This window comes from Nesoenas mayeri, assembly GCF_963082525.1.
Source record: "Nesoenas mayeri genome assembly, chromosome: 2".
NCBI lineage: Eukaryota > Metazoa > Chordata > Aves > Columbiformes > Columbidae > Nesoenas > Nesoenas mayeri.
The window spans coordinates 96,305,023-96,324,537 of record NC_137543.1 but is presented as its reverse complement, the minus strand read 5'-3'; the positions used below and the strand labels follow the sequence as shown (position 1 = coordinate 96,324,537).

The 19,515-nt window shown below is 43.9% G+C and overlaps 1 protein-coding gene across 1 annotated transcript; it reads left to right on the top strand.

The window, feature by feature from the left end:
* Positions 1–606: 606 nt before the first annotated feature.
* Positions 607–1,798, top strand: NHLRC1 (NHL repeat containing E3 ubiquitin protein ligase 1; the record flags this gene model as incomplete). The annotated part of the gene is made up of 1 exon (XM_080339163.1): positions 607–1,798. Exon 1 carries the CDS (start codon positions 635–637, stop codon positions 1,796–1,798), a length of 1,164 nt encoding a protein of 387 aa, XP_080195289.1. The 5' UTR covers positions 607–634.
* Positions 1,799–19,515: the final 17,717 nt, after the last annotated feature.

Here is a 19,515-nt window from a genome sequence, read left to right as displayed (position 1 = left end):
TTTTAACAATTACAAAATTTGGGGCTCTCAAAACCCTTTCTTAACCTGGCTTTCTCCCCTTGGCAGCTCCTTTTAAAAAATGCTGGAAGGATACGTTTGCAATGTAGTGTATTATCATTCACCAAGACTAGAAGAAGATGCTGATAAATATCTCAAGTGTGGGTGTCAAGAGGATGGACTCTTTTTAGTGGTGCCCAACGATAGGATGAGGGGCACAGACTGAAGACAGGAGGTTCCATCTGAATATGAGGAGAAACTTCTTTACTTTGAGGGTGCCAGAGCACTGCAACAGTCTGCCCAGAGAGTCGTGGAGTCTCCTTCTCTGGAGACATTCAAAACCTGCCTGAATACATTCCTGTGTGATCTGCTCTGGGTGAACCTGCTTTAGCAGGTGGGTTGGACTAGATCATCTTCAGAGGTCCCTTCCAGCCCCAACCATTCTGTGATTCTGTGAAGAGTAGAAGCCGCGGGTTTTTTCCGCGTGTCGCAGGCCAGGCTGGCAGAAGCAAGCATGCAGCGCCGGGCCAGCGCAGGCTGCAAGTTTCGAAAGAACCGGGGAGGGCGGCCCGCCGGCTGCGCCGCTCCGCCCCCGGGCCGCCTCGGCCAGCGCCGGCCCCGCCTCGCCGCGGCGGGGATGGCGGCGGAGGACGAGGCGGAGCTGAGCCTGCTGGAGTGCCGGGTGTGCTTCGAGCGCTACGGCCCCGGCGGGGAGCGGCGGCCGCGGAACCTGCCCTGCGGGCACGTCCTCTGCCGGGGCTGCGTGGGCGCTCTGGGCGGCCCCGGGCGCCGGCGGGTGGAGTGCCCCTTCTGCCGGCGGGCCTGCGGCTCCGCCGAGACCAGCGACTGCCTCCCGCTGCTGCAGCTGCTGGAGGTCCTGGGCCCCGCCGGCGACAGCGTCCCCTCGGCCTTGGGGAGGAGCGGCGGCGGAGAGGCGGCCGGGCCGGGCCCCGCGGGCCTGGGGCTCCGGCTGTCGCTGGGAGGCTGGGGGTCGCTGGTCAACCCCACCGGGGTGGCCGCCTGCCGGAGGTCGGGACGCCTGGTGGTGGCACACGACGGCAAGAAGAGGATCCACGTCTTTGGGCCGAGCGGAACCTGCCTGCAGCGGTTCGGGGAACGGGGGGACGCGGGCAACGACATCAAGTACCCGCTTGACCTGACGGTGACATCGGACGGGCACGTGGTGGTCACCGATGGCGGGGACCGTGCAGTGAAGGCCTTTGATTTTGATGGAAGGGGGATCCTGGCTGTCCGGGAAGGTTTCTGTTTGCCTTGGGGTTTGGATGCCACCCCCGAGGGCGAAGTGATCCTGACCGACTCGGAGGCAGGAGCTCTGTATCGCCTGACGGCCGACTTCAAGAATGGGAAATTGAAGAAGTGTCAGATGATCCGGTCTCGGCTCACCAGCCCCAGAGGGGTTGCAGTCTCCCAGACCTTGGGTGCTGTCGCGGTGATAGAGCACCTGAAAGCTCAAGGACCGAACAGCAGCAGCACCCGAGTGAAGATATTCAGTGCAGAGATGGATCTTGTTGGCCAGATGGACAGCTTCGGTCTGAACCTCGTTTCCCCCTCCAAAATACATACTACAGCTGTGGCCTTTGACAAAGAGGGTCGTGTTATAGTAACAGATGTCTGTAGCCAGGCTGTAATATGCTTAGGGAAACCTGAGGAGTTTCCCATCTTTAATCCTCTAATTAGTCACGGGCTTTCATATCCTGTAGGACTGACTTATACAGCAAACAATTCCCTCGTCGTTTTAGACAGCGGTGATCATTCAATAAAAATATATAGCTCCACGTGAACAGGTCTAGGTGCTCACTGCTATGGGTACAAGCTGCTTTTGGCTGTAAAGCAAGCAAAGTTCTGGTGTTGGTAGGTGTCTAGAGAGGAGGCGTTTTCTGGGCTTTAAGTGAAATTGCTGTCTTTGGCCAACACGCTGTGCTTACTGCGAAACTTACATTGAGTCTTTTGCCTATCCGCAAGAAAAGACCTGCCAGTTGCAGGCTGTAGCCAGCAGTTAATTTGGCATTTTAAAACTATTTCATTCCTTGACAACCAAATGTTTTTGGTACTTTTTAATGAGTAATAACAATGACTTTTGGAATGGAGTAATCAAAGACTGGCACCTGGGCGAGGAAGTGATGCATTGTTTGTTTACCTTTCCCAGCACATAGTTTTCATTATTGTTCATTAAGCATAGATACGCTTATTAGAGTGACAGAGTGGTTTCTGTTTCCAGGATTTCTGCACGAGAAAGGAGGCTGGCTTGACAAAACCATAGGAGAAAGCAGAAGCTTCAGTTCAAGGTCGCCTGAGTCCAGCTAGGATCATTGCAATGGAGGAGCTACCACTGCTTAGTGAGTTAATGTGAAGTGAGTCGGTGCTCAGAGCCCATTTTTTTCCATACTGGGGAAATGCACTTCTGGGAGCGCTCTTCTCTGTACTAGTTTATTCCCACCTTTATTAGAGTTATACTGGAGCTCTTGGTCTTTCTCTATAATGCACAAGTCTGTGTTTTCATCTAGAGATAACCTGGTGTGTGGTTTGCAGCGTGGGCAGCTTTCCCTAAAAGCCCCTGAAGTGTTTCTGTTCAGATCACAAATACTTCTGCAAATATAAAATGGAGTTGGCTGTGCTGCTAATGCAGCTGCGCTTGGGAGGTTTCCAGTGCTGCCTTTCTCTGTTTGGTCATTAATATGGTACTTTTGAGCCTCAAAATCCAACATTTAACTGAAAATTGCAATGCTGGTGAGTAGTAGAGAAAGGGGGACATAAGGTTCATTTTTTCGTAGCTTCCAAATGAGGTTTTGTTGAATACACAGCAGGTTTACTCCAGTTTGTATTTCCTTGGAAATAGTTTCACTGTGGACATGAGTTCTGTTGCCTTATTGGACTGTGGAAATTAAGGTATATCTGAATAATTTTGAGAAGGATTTAACCACCTCCACTAGAAGTCACTGCTGCATTTTTAGGCTTTTACCTGCTCCTTAAGTGATTACTTAGGAGGTTCAGCATTAAAAGGAAATCAGGTGCAAATGCTCTCTGGAGTAGAGATGAGTAGGTTAAAATGACATAAAACTTTTGAGGTAATTTCTTTCACTTAGACCTGAAATAATGAATATTTGAAATTCACAGGCAATCTTTCTGTCAGTAGTTTTTTAATCTGGCTTTTGGTCTGACTTTAGGGCATTCAATAACTGCACGTACTGCTGTGCCAGTAAATACTTAGTGTAAACTGGAGCAGTTTAGCCCTCTAATTCAGATGATGTTTTAATCTGTCTTATGCTAACATTTATATAAACAAAACAAATCTATTAAATGCAGATCTTTGTAAAGGTTAAGAACAGTGACCTGCCAATAAAGTGTGATTTGCCTACTCCTATATTGAATAATTTAGTGAAAACTCCTCATATCTTTTAATCATGGGTTTCTCTGTTACAATCCAGTAACTCTGTTGCAGTTGCCCTACAAATGGTTTCTTTTTTTATTTGGAGCTATCCTGCTAAAGTTGTTTTAAGGTCATTTGTTGCTATCAAAAACCATATGGACCTGCACATTTGGTCTTTTCCAGCCTTCTCTTCTGCCAGGCCACACAGTAAGTGCCTTTGGTGGTACCAGAAATACCCTGTGGCTATTCTGCAGTAGGAGGTGTATGGCCCTGAGCAGGAGCCCTCTTGAGGGGTCGAGGAGGACATTTACTCAGAGAAGCAGCCCCCCGGATTATATACTCTCCTCCAGATGCAAAGGAGGCATTGGTCTGTAGGGATATAAAAACTATTAGATAACACTTCCTTTGGGGAACTGTTGTGTTTCAAAACACATGCAATACCATGGATGCTGGATTGATACATAATTAATAGTTTATCGCAATGGCACTTATGGGACCTGGACCTTTCCTCTGAGCTGTGAGCTTTCATCTCCTCAAATCTTTGTGTGCACCAGGAGTTTGTTTTTCCTACTGAGCTCATGGATGGGCAAATTTCCTAGCCCCTGCTGCCATGTAGGCAACTTTCCAGCTGCTGAAATGCTGATTTTTAAATACATGACTCATGCTGTTTTAAAATCCACAAAAACTCCCATTGTTGCCCATTCTGCTCCTGTCTCCTGTGGTATATGACTAGAAATCACTTGATGTTTGGGTTTGTAAGCAAAATAAACTTTGTGCCTTTACTCTACCTAGTTTGCTTTGTGCTATCTCCTGCAGTCTCTGCTTTACTGACTAACTGAAGGCAAATGTAGACTTTTTCTATGAATGACATAGCTGTTTTCCTTTTGCTATAAAGGTTGGTGCATCAAAGAAATCATTGCATTCTGTCTTAATTCATTTGATGCAGGTACCTAAATTGAGAAGCCTTAAAGAACTGTATAAAACCATGTATTAAAAATTCTGAGTTCTTCAGCATATAAGGGAAAATGCAGCAGTAAACCTGAAACATTTATTGCGTCACACAAGAGAATTTAAGAGATAATGGGAGAGAGATCCACCAATATGCAGGTAACAAACTAAAAAGCTTTTGACGTTTTTGCTTACTCTTGCCTCTTCCTTTATGCATATATGCACATTTCCCCTATAGCTACTGTAGTTATCTGTTGCCTTCAGGGTGATACCTTAATACCATCTGCTTTTCAAAGGCCCACGAGACACATACTGCATCTGTTCATCTGCAAATCTTGCAGTTTAGTCACAGATCTCAACAGAACAAAACCTTGGGTTCTGAGAGTAGGATGGCAAAGGATGAAGGGCCCATACTTGAAGAGGTATCATTAGGTAGGTGATGTTTTTGTGGTTTGGGGGTACTCCAAATGAGGACAGCTAGTTGCTTGCTCACCCTCGGAAAAAAGTGCTGGCAATTTCATCTAGAATGTAATTTGGAACTAGTCACTTCAGTGATAATTACCATTGCATTTATTTAGAAAAAAGAACCTAAACTAAACTTTGCATAACCCTCTGCACCTCATACTTTAACAACTTTGATTTAACCCAAACAAATATAATGGACAACATTTCACTAATGTAATCTCTTCAGCTCCTACTTTATGTCTGTTTTGCACACACACGCTGTAATTCATATTTGGTTTATTTTTAAACACTGATCTCTGGTTGCTATCCTAGCATATAAATATACCAGGGTATGTTTACAGTGTTTAGGAATATGGGAAGCAGGGAAGTTTCAGAAATGTGTGTTGAAATTGTGTCCCATCACATATGCATTCTTTTGTTTTGCTTGTGAACACAATAATTTTAGATAAATAATATGATCAATTTTTCACATTGGTGAATAAAAAGAATAAAGAAATACAGGGAGAAAAAAGGTAAATATTACTAAATTTTGGCTGTTGTCCTTTTGACCATCTGTCTATTCCCTCCAGCCACATTGCTGTGCATGTCAGTTTGATGTTTATATTTTTACGAAGCACAGACATAACACCATCATAGCATTTTTTTAACATGGACTGATTTCAGGTGAAGAGGGAATCTCCTGTAATATCCAGCCCCCAGAACATTGGGAGTTTTATACAGCAGGGTCTATCAAAATTATGGCCTTGAATACAGGCAACCTTTCCTTTCTGCAAAGGTTTACAGAGGTAAATAAGAAGCTTTCTCCCTAAATGGGTTATGGTACTGTTGCACCCTGCACAGGAGGAATTTGCCTTCATTTCTTTCTCTCCGGTGTCTGGGGTTTTTTCCTGACTCTTCTAGGAGACCCTTCCTTATAGTTTACAAGTCACCTGTGAGACACAGCCTACCTCCACAGGACTATAATATAACTAAAGCAAAAATGTACAGATTTTGCAAAATGAGTTCTAGACCTCACACTTCATTCAGACATCTCGGGAGAAGTGACAGATTCTTTGGAAAGCAGCAAGTGCCCAAGGCCTATCCTCAGTGGAGACAGTTCACATTCACTGATAGTAGTATTTTCTCCCCTTGTTACCTTCAGTTCCCCTACAAGTACACCAGAAACCTCTATATAGAATCCACTGTCCTAGTCTAGAAAATTCTGGTGGGAAATGCCTTTTGTAACCTTCTTGTCAGACCTGTCATGCCATTTCTTGATCAGCCCTGTCCATCCCCAGCCCCAACAATTGCTGTTCCAGTCGCTGGCTCATCAGATACAGCAGGCTCTCTTGGTTTGGCCAGCTGTGTCCAAAAGTGCTTCCATCTGAACAGAGGATCTTCCAGGTGGAATGTATAGCCCCCAGCAATATGGGGGCTTTTTCCCAATCTTGTCTACTTTGTTTAACTTGATGGGAAGGCTGCAGAGCCAGCAGGAAGGCACAAACGAGGCTCTGGAAACAAAGTAGGGATTACCATTGGAAATAAGCATGTACAGAGTTCAAAATTGCCGAAAGATTTCAAAATTAATCACATCACATATGCAGTCACTGACTGGAAAGAGGAACAGGCCAGGCAGACCTGAAATACAGTATTGGTCTGCCTGTCCATGCAATGCTCAGCCATTGCCAGGCAGAAGGTTGGCTCAGCCCCACTGGAGATGAGCTGAGAACATGAACTGTCTGTCTACTTGATTCCTCTTCAGCAAACCCTTTCTGCTACTGAACGTGATGGGGAATTATCATTACCTGCATATAAAAATCCCAAATGTGCAGAATACGGAAATCTTTAAACTTGAAATGCATTAAACCAAAGAGGCATCCAGCATTTTTCCTTTTGCCATGTGGTACTGCGGGTCAGACATCAGTCCAGGGGGGAGGAATATTTACCAGTTCCGTCTTCCTTGAAGTGGGCATTGACCGTGCCTCCATTCCACATTACATTTCCAACTTCATTATCTCAACTAAATGTGCTAATAATAACATGTTTATGTTTGATTTTGTTACCTAACCATACAGACTTTCTCTAGAGTGCTTCTGTAGTATGACCTGTCTGATTCTCCTGGACAGCTTCAAAGCTGTCTAACACTAGAGAGATCCTCAGACAATGCAGCGCACTTATGCCTTTTTCTCACCACTGCTTTCCAAGAGATTTGCAGATATTTTTGAACTTGGCGCTCCAGCCTCTGTTTGGGGCAAACACAATATAAATGTTCTGGCCCTGCAGCTGCCGGCAGGAGAGTTGACAATCAAGAGAAGTCTTTGGCAGACTTAAGACTAGATCTCAGACTTCCCATTACACGGTTGGTGCCTTAATAAAGCAGGGAGTGTCTGTGTTTAATTATCCTCTTGTCTGGGAGTTGCCTTCCTGATTTTGGAATAAGTTTTAACACTTTCCTTATGACCTTGTTGTTACTAATTCCTTTGGTGTGTCCTACAAACCATGGAAATTAATACTTTTCTAAACCACGGTGTATTCCTAGATAATTGCTTCCAGTGTGCTCCAGGAAGGTGCGTGGTTTCAGAGTTTTGAAATGCTCTGGAAGGAGATGTACTGCTGTGAAGCCTCACGGCAGTGATCGAGTTGTTTATTTCATGTTGAGGATAGAAAGGAGGAGAAGAGATTGACACTGAAAAGGAGAAAAAAAAATGAAATGTGTCTGTGGCTTAAGCAGGGGGCGAACTCCACCAAGGCAGACCACAGAGCACTCCCATGCATTCTTAGGAGGTGAAGCATTTTAGCCTGGAAAATGGACAAGATTGTAAGGGCCGTTGCCTCTTGATTATTATTGACCTCTGGCAGGGGAATAACCTACATTTGAACAGATTTCCCAGACACAATTAGGCACTTTTCAGATGGTAATCCTTAGGAGAGCTATCACTTTCAGCTCTGTATCTGTATCAAAAATCTGTGGGAAATGAAGATTTGGAGCAAACTAAGCATTTTAGGGAAGTGTGCTCCCTATAATTTAATAACTACATATATAATATTTTTCTAAAGATCCCTCTTTAGGCAATTTTTGTTCTTTGTTCGTAGGTTAGCATTATATGGGCAGTGAGTTGAGGTGAGAACAAATCCTGCTTTCATTGAATATGTTGGTTTTTAAATCAGCAAAATTTTGCTAGACAGAAGATTCTGTAAACCATTTAAAATACTCTAAATATAGCTATATGCTTCATAATGAATAAAGGCCAGGCAATTTTAAGCAGGATATAGTATTAGAGAGAGAAAATTATAGCTGGGAAAATGAAATAATTTATTTTGAGAAAACTGTGAAGGTGTAAAAAAAAAAGGCAAAAAGATAAGATGTCCTTTATGAAAGCTTGCTTTTGAAACTGCTAATACAAAGAAGGTGATCTTGAAAGAATGATGATCACACCTACATTTTCACAGGAAGTAACTCATTTACTGTTCTTTGTTCCAAATATAAATAGATAAAAGATAAAACCTGAAGGAAAGTATTAATGCTCACCCAGCATGATTTCCTGAATAATATGGGCTATGGAATTTAACCAATATCAAATCAGTATTCAGTAACTACTGACTTGTATTGAAAGTAGGAAACAGAGAATAATTGTGTCTTTTACTGTCGCAGACTAAGGAGCTAATGTGAGAAGAAATGTAAAGTCATTAAAGATATGCTTTATAAGAAATCCCTCAAAAAGAGTCAGATTAAGTATTAAAAATGTATAATCATTTTCATATGAAAAGGATGTGCCTGGCTCCTTTATTTGTCATTGTCCTTAATTAGGTAGGAAACAGGGCTCTTCAGTGAGTTCTGCACCAGCTTCCTTTCAACTTACAGCATGATATTATGGAGCCAGAAGTATTTCAAATATATGTCTTAGTCTTTTTCTATTCTCATTATTCCTTAAAGTGACTTGTTTGAGTTAAGGCTTGCTCTGTCATGAATAGTTTATCTGTGCAGTCATGAGTACAGCAAATGGAATTGTCCACATAAATAAACGCTGCAGGACTGGGCTTGAAGTCAGGGAGATTCAGGCTAGTGCAGAGGTTTGCCCTGGAGGAGCCTTTGCAACAGCCTTTATTATGACAATTTCTGGGAATGCTGCTTTGGTTTTTTTACATGCTGAAAGCTCTGTAGATGTTTAGAATATATTATACCTAATTATGACTTTCAACATCAGAAATCTTCTGTGGAACAAACTTAATGTAATGGTGTAACTTGTCTCATTTATTCCTTCGTAACATACTGAACACTTGCCTGGTTCCTAACAGTCCAGCAGACTAAGTGGATCGGTACCACACCCCGATTTGGGATGCGCGGTTGCTTCAGTAACCAGCAATCTGGAGCAAGACTCACTCTGGACTGGCATCAGCGGAGACCTTATACCTCGAATGCTCTTGCAGACCCTGAGGAGGAGGAGGTTACTTGTCTTAGCCAGCAGGTTAGGAAAGTTACAGCATTTTCATTATAGTAGAGATGACATTGGAGGTTTTAGGTCCCAAGAAGATTATGTGGAAAGATTTCTAAGGTTGCAGGGTAGCTAGCCACTTTTTGTTTGATTTCAGATGGAGGAATGCTGGCCTTTAAAGACCAAGTGAAAAGAGCACTGTTTTTTCCCTAGTATGGCAAGTGACATTGAAGTTTTCCCAGGTCTAGGATTAGAACTATGGGTCTATTTATCATTTATTTTGTGATATTCATAAAGCTGTTCAGTATTTGGATGGTGTTATCATTAAAATGCAGCTGATATTATTCTTCCCATATTTCCACTGTGTCAGTGTTACTGAGGTAAAAACCAAACCCAGCATCTCAGAAAAAGTATACCTTGAAAGCAAAAGTGAATCTTGTTTTTCTTTTATCTCTCTCACTGGAGAAATAAAACCCATGAATTTTCTCAAAACATCTGTATTGAGTGAGGGACTTTTAGCCTTTTGCTTGTGTTAAACTTGAATCTCAAATCAATTTTATTGACAATAAGCCTAAATTTTTGATTTCTGAAATTCAACTCTGTTGTTCCTATTTGTGCCTTTTTCAAAATCATTACCCATTCTTCCCAGTTGGTTGTTTAGTCCATTCCAGAACTGTTGTTCAGTCAAACTGTGTAGTGTATCGGTGTGTTCACACCGTTTTGATTTCAGAAGAAAGATTAATTCCCCTAGAGGTTCTGTCCGTGTTTTATTTTGCTGTGTTTCTTTTCTAAAACAGCCTTTCATCTTTCATCTTTTAATCTGTGAGATTAAAAGGAGGAAACCTCAGATCACAATATGAATGGTGGGAAGTGACTTAAGTCATTCAGGGAATGCGTTTGGGAGACAGGTTTGCAAGCTTTATTACAGCAGAGAAAAAGGGTGAAGGACTGTACAATATAAACTGTGTGTGGACTAACAGTTTTAGGAATCTTCCTACCCCCGTTCCCCCCTGTAGCTCCATTTGTAATAGTGACTGTGGGAAACACTACCTCAGAAGTCACTGACTTATACTACTGGTCTGAGTTTCCTACCACATGCTGGTGTAGACAGACTACGAGAAGCTTGGAAGCCTGCACAGGCTGGCTGTTCCTCTAAGTGTTTTCACCTGTGAAGAGCAAGCCTTTTTGCCTTGAATCAAGGACGATGAAATTTGAAGTGACACGACAACAAAGGACACCCAGTGGTTGCACTATTTGACAGTCTTCAATCTGAAAATGAGAGCATGATCTGCTCCTGATAATTTTTTTGTTGTTGATAGGAGATGATTATATTTCGTATGTTTGCGTCATGCTGGGGAGAACTGGTAGGAGGAGTGATTGGGTGTTTTGTTTTCTAAATAAAAGATCTCAAGTCTTGTTATGCAGCTTAATTAGCACCTTTAGCACTTGTTTCCACCTTACATGGGAACTGATGAAACCTGTTGAACTTCATGTGAATCTTCCTATTGACTTCAACAGACAGCAGATAGACCCAAGATCTGTGCTGAGCTGACTTCCATACAATTTAAGAAATGCAATTCCACCTTCTCTCTTAAGGCTTTGCCTCACTTATCTTCCTCACATCCTGACCTCCCAGTGCATACTGTTCTTCTTTCTAATCTATTTCAAGCAAGAGCTTCTTTTCTTCTCCAAACTTTAGACCAGAGGTGTCAAACTCATTTTCACCGGGGGCCACATCAGCCTGGCGGTTGCCTTCAAAGGACCCAATGTAATTTTAGGACTGTATAAATGTAATTACTCCTGCTTTAGAAAGATAACGCATGTTTGGCTGGAGCACATATTTGCAGGCATCAGTAAAAAGTAATTGCGTAAGGAGAAATTTTGGCTTGGCCAGCGTGGTTACTAGCTCAGCTTATTTAATAAGCAAGCTTGGTAGATGCACTGCTCCCTCCCCACCCTTCTTGTCCTCCCAAGGGCAGAGCCCAGGTTCCAAGTTTCACACAGGGTAGCCAGCAAAGTTCAGCTTCTCTCTGAAAACAGAAAATAAACCAACAAGGGGACTGTGACTGGGTGCAAAAGGGTTATTAAGAATGCTGCACGTGTGTTTCAAGAGGCTGCTGCTACTAACCAGCCTCTTTATATTTACAGCTTTCCCATGCATCCCTACTGAGAAAAAAAGCACACCTCTGAAAATAGAGTCTGAGCATTGCTGTATGTCAGACAGACTGTGTGTAGTATCCAGTTGCTGACTGAAGAGACTTGGAGGCTGCAGACACACTTTTTCTACCTGTGGTACGGCACACACCTGCACTTAGCAAATGCATAATAATTAGTGATGCTCTGGACAGCATTCCTGAGCTGGCTTTCCTGCTCACAAGTGCCCTTAGTCTCAATTTGGGACTTGAAGTCACAAAAGAGCCACAGGGATGTGCTAGAGTGACGCTCGCATACCAGACATTCCTTATCATAAAGATGAAGAGGGGCAAGAGCTTTCTGGGTAGGGGAAATAATGGGAGGGTTGTCCTTTGCTTCAGTTCACTGGGGCCTGCCTGCTGATTTAAATTGTAAATAACATTACAAACTAGCTGTGGCAGTTTGTTGTTTCTTAGGAGAAGCATCTGATTTCTACTAATATATAGCAGGAAAAGAGAAGAAAAAACAAGGAAAAAAATTATATATCTCTACTAATTTAACATCAATCCCTTTTCATAACTCAATAGTTATATTAAGCAGAGGTAGGTGATGTAAATTCCTTTGGGACCTTGTGCTCTTACTTTTTTAACAGTACAAAACTCTTTCCTTTTCCTTCCCTTGCCACTACCATAAACTATTATCACCATGATGTTTAAAGACTATATAGGAGCCTGTGTCTGGTAGGGTCAGCAGGACAGGTTCCCTGCTGTCATGGCTTCTAATACAATCAAGCTCACTCTTAAAATTAGCTAGGTTTAGTCCTCTGGTCTTCTGTGTAGGAGACTGTTCATTCCTCTGGGGGTAGAAGTCAACTTATTTCCAGCCTGAGTGTGTTCCAAGACACAATCACAGAAGAGCTGAGGTTGGCAGGGACATCTGGAGGTCTCCTCGTCCAACCCCACTGCTCAAGCTGGGCCACTTAGAGCAGGCTGCCCAGGACCATGTCCTGATGGCTTTTGAATATTTCCAAGGAGAGAGAGTCCACAACCTCTCTGGGCAACCTATGCCAGTGCTCAGTCACCCTCACAGTCAAAAAGTATTTCCTGAAGTTCAGAGAGAACCTCCTGTGTTCCAATTTGTACCCGCTACCTCTGGTCCTGTCAGTGGACACCACTGAAAAGGAGCCTGGCTACAGATTCTTTGGACCCTTCCTTCAGGTTTTTTAAACAGATTGATAAGATCTCCCCCAAACCTTCTCTTCTCTTCTCTGGGCTGAACAGCCTCAGCTCTCTCAGCCTTTCTTCATAGGAGAGATGCTTTAGTCCTTTAACCATCTTTGTAGCCCTGCACCGGTCTCACTCCTGTAAATTCATCTCTGTCTTCTGCTGGGCAGCCCAGAACTGAACCCAGCACTCCAGATGGGGCCTCACCAGTGCTGAGCAGAGAGGAAGAATCCCCTCCCTTGACCTGTTGGCAGCTGTCCTCCTAATGCAGCCCAGAATAAAAGGGCTGCATGAAAGACAGTTTACGCCCATTTGTTCTTGCGCTAGTGTTTTCCTTGAACTTGAGTAGCACCATGCTTTTAACTGGCCTGAAAGGAAGCATAAACAGCCAAATCTCCCCTCAGTCTTCATTTTGCCAGACTAAACAAACCGAACTTTTCTAGTCTGCTGTTGTTTGATAATATTCACCACTCCCCAGTCCTCCCAGTAACCCTTTTGTGGGTCTGTTTCAGTTTGAACTCCTCTTCCCTAAACACTGTACTGAATTTTCCTGGTGGAGTCTCAACAATGCTTTTTAAAATGTCACCCATACCTCCTCTTTCACTGCAGGAAATAATTCAAGTATAATAGTCCCAACTATATATGTTTTCGTTATGGTATCACTTGATTGTGAATCCGGGCTGAATATCCACAGCCCTGCTCTCCCCGGTATAAGCAAATTTAGGTAGGTATTTGAGTCGGGGCTGGGGGGTTTCCTGAGGTGAAAAAGGGATGGCATACACATAATTAACATCAATAGGAACAAAAATGTAAACAAACCCATCTACCCATTATTTCCCTGACAGCTAAGGAATTTGAGCTGCATAGGACCCAACTAGCTATGAGAGGACAGAACTACTGCCCATGTCTGAGTTTAGGATTGCAGGGATGTTAAATTCCCTGCCATAAAGCAAATGCCTCCTGAGATGACAGAGAGGTTCACTTTGAATTCAGTAAAATCTTCAATTAGACTTCCAGAGTGTAGGGAATTGTAACTGAGCGATACAAAGAATTATTCTTGCTACTTTTTTCTCTTTTTTTGCTTCTCATCAGTTTCTTGTCTATAGATGTGTTAGTCTGCATCTAAGCTCATTTATTTCTATTAATATGACTTTTCATTTGTAGGTAGCAAAAGACCATTAACGTTTCCACAGTAATTTGAAACTATTTTTTCCTGGTAAGTGATAGGAGATGGGGAAGAGAGCTCCTTGCCCCTTGTTCTTTAGTGAGTGGAGCGAAGGTGAACAGTCATGTAGTTAAAAGTAATTAAAATTGAGCAGCTCCTTCCACAGATGGCTTAGTCTCATCCACTGGGCTGAATATTAGGATGAAGAGTTTTAAAGACTATTGCAATATTGTATCAGAGGCAGGGATCAAATGTCTGATCTGATCAGTGAAATTGCATGGACTCAAAGGTCATTGGCTGGACTCAAAGGTCTTTTCCAACCTAGATGATTGATATGATTGATTCTATGATTCTGTATTTTTCCCCCTACAGCAAGGAACATTTCAGCTTGATGGAGATGTAATGGCACCTGCCTCGAGGACATTAGCTGTAATTGTTCACCTCTGATCCCAGAGTGTGGTCTTCTCTCAGACACCCAGGGTGGGTGTGGAGGCAGAGATAGGGTCCTAGCAGGGGTTAGGACCCCATCCAGGTAAAGCCAAACAGGTCATTTAAAACATCAGTAAATTAGCCTGTAAGAACAAAGTCAGTCCATTCAGCACTGGAAGAGCCTGTAAGCCAACTCTGTTCAGAGCTGAGGTAAGTTTAAACCGCAGGGCCTATTAAAAGCAATATACTGTGCAGGAATCTAAATATGCAACAGTCAGCCATCTCATGTAGCTTTGAGCAGCATCTCTCAGGCAGGATAATGTTTAGGTGCATATTTTCTGCATTTATTCCTAACACTGGCAATTAAAATTACTTCTTGCTGAGTGTCAGAAGAGTATCTGTCACCACGGCCCCTTTCTGGGCACAGAGTGTTGCCATAAATACGCTGGATATAGAAGATGATTTTCATGCCTTCAGCGCAGCTTAAGAGACAGTCAAAACAGATCTCTGGTAAGACAGAGGTGGCAAACATCCAGCCTGAATGATGTCCAGCTTGAATTTGGAGCAAAAAGGAAATGGAAAAGCAGCCTGAAAACCTAGCTGAGAGCGCTGGGTAAAATCCTGCCCTCATGTACTTTGTTGTGAATTCAACACACCTGTCTGGTCAGGTTACTTGCAAAGCCTAGTGATGTGTGGGAGACAGAAATTTGGTTCCCAGTGTACAATTATGGGCAGGCACTTGCTTCCCTAGCTGCTTGCTAAATGTCTGTGTTTAGTCAATGAACAATAAAAGTTCATGTGCATAGCATGACACTCATTTCTGCCCTGTCACAGATATAAGGTTGTATTTTATCCCACCCCTCCAATATGAATATTTCTCCCTTCTAGAATGTCCAGGCCTCTTTCTAAATGCTATTTAAAAAAAACCCAAATCATTATTCATTCTTCTTTTTCACCAACATCAGTGGAAGGTTAATCAATTACTTTGTTAGAGCTACGATTTCTTCCTATGCTTTTTCCTAATGAAAGTGTAATACATTAGATTATTAACCTTTAAAATGTCTGTTGGTTTCAGTATATATTGTTTGTTTGTTTTACCTCTTCTTTTTTCAGAATGGATGATGCTGTATAGTGTTTGGGTTGAAAATAAAGGTTTGTCTTCTCTGTGAATTTTAATTTAAAAAAATGCTTAGTAAAAATTTGGAAACCCAAAAAAAACCCCTTAATTTTGGTCACTCTTACATGCCTTGGGTTAAATTTGGTACTGAAAACCTTCATTGTAAGCATCTTTTGGACTTTGGGTGCTGTAAAATCAAACACACTTTCTTTTTGACACTTTCAACACTGAAATAAAAACACCGCTGTGCCTCCTATGCAATCTGTGCTGCCAGCTCCTCCTCTTCAGCTCCTGTGACATGAGATGAAGTTAGACGTGTCAGTGACAGCGTGCACCAGTCAGGCACAGCAAGATATGCGCTGGGGATGCTGCTGACAAGATGCATGTTCTTGCATATTTGTCCCTGCCCTTCAGTGAAGAAAGGAGGTCAGTGGAACACTCGGCCCTACTGGCAGGGCTTCAGGCATTGACTCCGGGTGCACAGCATCACTGCCCGTTTTCCATGTCATGAAGTAGAGCAATTGAACCTCCTGCTCAGAATATACGGGAAGACATGGGCATGCCTTCATGTCAAGTCACATTATCTGTCTTGTGCCTTGGGATGGTAGGGAGCAGCTGGAACTTCCCACCAGAATAAAGTAAGGAGCGATATTTTCTTTATGATCTTTGCATAGAGCAAATATGCAACTGTGGATCGATGGACAAATGTGTGGAAATGCTGAAAGAGAAGAAACAAAAATTAAACAGATGGAAAGCAAGAGACAAAGATTCAATTCTGGCTCTGGTAATGCTGCAAAATTCCTCTTGACTGCAGTGGTGCAGAACCAGAACAAAATACGGGTTGGAGGAAAGCAAGGACAGGAAAAGGAAATCAGGGAAGGATGGCTTCAAATGTTTTTGTCCCTGTTGTTCCCATCCCTGTTCCCCTAACCCGTCATCAGTCTCCACTTTCTCTGGCTCTCATCTTTTGTCATTGCCAAAGCAGTAAGCTGTTATTTCTCATCTGGTGTCTCACATCCATCCATCCATCCATCCATCTATCCATCCATCCATCCATCCATCAGCATGTCTGGGATAGCTGGCAGATAATGCTGATGGGTGAACGACCCATCAGTATCTCTTGCCAGTTCCCCTGGGGCATGTAAACTGATCAAACTAACAAATGCTGACAGGTGAGAGACATTCATCCACAGTTGTTACCGGTAGCAAAGGCAGAAATGTAAAGGGTTCCATATGGTAGCTGTGTTCAGTGGGGAAATACAATGCCAGAAGAGAAACATCTCATTGGCCTGAATTGCACCCACTTCTCATGGTCCTTCACAGATTGCTCTTTGCGCTACCTAATGATCTCATTGGGTCCCATGACGTAACTTTCTTCCTATTCTGCCATAATGTCAAAGGTTTAAGGGAGAATGGAATTGTATTCTGCTACATGCGTGCTGCCTAATAGATCTTGTCAGGTCATGGTACAGATGTTGCCAAAAACCCTTCCTCAAAAGGACAGAAAAACTCGGAGGAACCAGCACCTTGGCAGTTGTTTTTCAGGGCACATTGATGTGAATGAGAGAGCAAAAATCCTTTTTCCCAATTACCTATACACTAGGAAAAAAGCATGATTTCACAAGGAGAGAACAGCTATGGTTTGTATTAGAACAAACTAGGTCACATCTCCCTTTTCAAATGCTTTTGCATAGCTGGCTTTCTGTACCTGCAAATGGCAGAATATAATTCATAAGCCTGTTCCAGACATTAGTGAAAATTTATTCTCAAGACTCTTCCCACAGGCAGAATCACAGTCAATCTCATAGACTCCCTTTAGATTCTCTTCAGCTAATATAATTGTTTTTATTTAATCTTGCAATGATGTAGATTTTCCACTAAGAGGTGGAAAATCAAGATGGAATATGTTCTCTTCCACAGAATCACAGAACCACAGAATGGTTTGGGTTGGAAGGAACTTCAAGCATCGTCTGGTTTCAAGTCCTCTTACGTGGGCAGGGACACCTTCCACTAGACCAGATTGCTCAAAGCCCTATCCAACCTGGCCTTGCTCACTTCCAGGGATGGGGCGTCCACAGCTTATCTGGGCAGCCTGTTCCAGTGCCTCCCCACCCTCATAGTGAAGAATCTGTTGGCTGTCTCCTCTTTCCCAATAATGTCCAATTTTCACTGAAGAACTCCCTTTCTGTGCAGCCATTTCAGACTTCATGCCTTATCTTGAGCCACTGCCTACTTTGATCTGGGTTCTTAGAGTCTACAGTCATAAGTAGGATGTCTCATTTCAACATCATTCTTTTCTTTACTCATTGAGCCACATGCTTACAATGCATTTCATAACGACCTTCATTCCTATTGCCTTCTTCCACAGGCAAGCAATCCATGTGACCCAGCTTCTGTTGCCAATGTTCTCAAGATGCCCGGCTCTATATGGTAACGTTTCACTGCACTAAGTGAGTCTTTCATTTCCTTTCAGCATTCCTGCAAGCCATGGCTGTGTGGGGCAGCCGGTCCTCCTCCAGAGATATTTGTCTCAGTTGCTTTGCAGGGCTCTTCTGGCTGGTGTGTTGGCAGCCAGGGGGATGGTTGATCTTCTAAGCTCCATCTGTTGTTTTCACCTGTTTGAAAGGTCTGCTCTTTCTCAGTGCAGCTATCCATCATTTGTTGTTTAGGCCATCTTCCTACAGTGCTTCAGCCCCCGAGTAGACAGAATAATCCCATTTGGGTTTGAACCTGTTTTTTCTGTCAAGAAAATGTTACAGGCATCACTATTTTGCACTGGGATTCCTACTGGTTAGCTGCATCAACAATAAGAATAGATTCTTTGGAAGATATTTTACTGAAGCTAAGGAAACATTCCCAGGGAGAAAACAAAGTTTTAACAAGAAACTTCAAAAAGAAGGCTATCCTGAGATCACAAGTCTACTGCAGTTTTAACTAAAAATCTTTCCTGGCTTGCCCACTGGGAGCTCAGCCATCCTTGGGGTTCGTGGTTGCTGGGGTAATGCACTGCTGTTTGTAATGCTTTCCCCCGACGTTGAACTCGCGTCTAGTAGATGGACACAACTCTGTCCTGCGGTGTTTGGGCAGGCACTTGTCAATGGTGGTCTGTCACTGCCTGGAAAATCCGTGTGGCACGAGCGGCCCCAGCACTTTGCAGGCAGCCTTGTCCCAAGGAGGTGAAGCACAGGCTGGGGCCAGGGCAGGGCTCGTTGTTCCATCACATTGAGGTGCAGCACCACTCCCAGCCCTCCACAGGAAAGACATTGAGGTGCCGGAGCGAGAAGGGCAACAAAGCTGGTGAGAGGTCTGGAGCCCAAGTGTGATGAGGAGCAGCTGAGGGAACTGGGGCTGTTCAGCCTGGAGAAAAGGAGGCCGAGGGGAGACCTGATCACAGTCTACAGCTACCTGAAAGGAGGTGGTAGCATGGAGGGGGTTGGTCTCTCCTCCCAAGTAGCAAGTGACAGGATGAAAGGAAATGGCTTCAGGTTGCACCAGGGGAGGTTCAGATTGGATACTAGGAAAAATCGATTCACAGAAAGGGTTGTCAGGCATTGGAACAGGCTGCCCAGGGAAGTGGTGGAGTCACCATCCCTGGAGGTTTTTAAAAGACGCATAGACAAGGTTCTTAGGGACACGGTCTAGTGCTAGAGTTAGGTTATGGTTGGACTTGATGATCTTAAGGGTGTCTTCTGACCAAAATGATTCTGTGATTCTATGTTTCACTCAGGTCACCTGTGCTAGCACCAGGACTACGCCTGGCAGGCCATTGTTTTCTAATTGAGCATTGCACATCTTTTGTTAAAAAAAAAAATCCCCTAGCACGATGACATCTAGTTTGACACAATTTGTAGGCCTTTCTTTGTGGCCTTGCCTTGCCTCAAGGAAACTTGATGTCCATTTGGACAAGCCAGTGGGTTTATGGTAACACCGTGCATCTGCACAAGCTGTGGCGGTTACTCTCGGGAAGGCCCTGAGGGCATGGGGACGAGGACAGACCCTGGCAGCCCCGTTCCCGCCTCTGTGAGCCCCAGGACAGCCCCGCTCCCCGCAGCTGCCCCACGGCCGGGCAGGCAGCGCCAGGCAACGCGCACCACCCGGCTTCCCCCGCCCTCTCTACGCATGCGCAGGCGAGCGCGGCAGCGCCACCTTCCTGCCCCTATCGCCACTGCAAGGAGCGACCGTTCGCGCATGCTCACTGGGCGGCAGCGGCCGTCCGATGTGTGTGGGGGCGAGTTCTC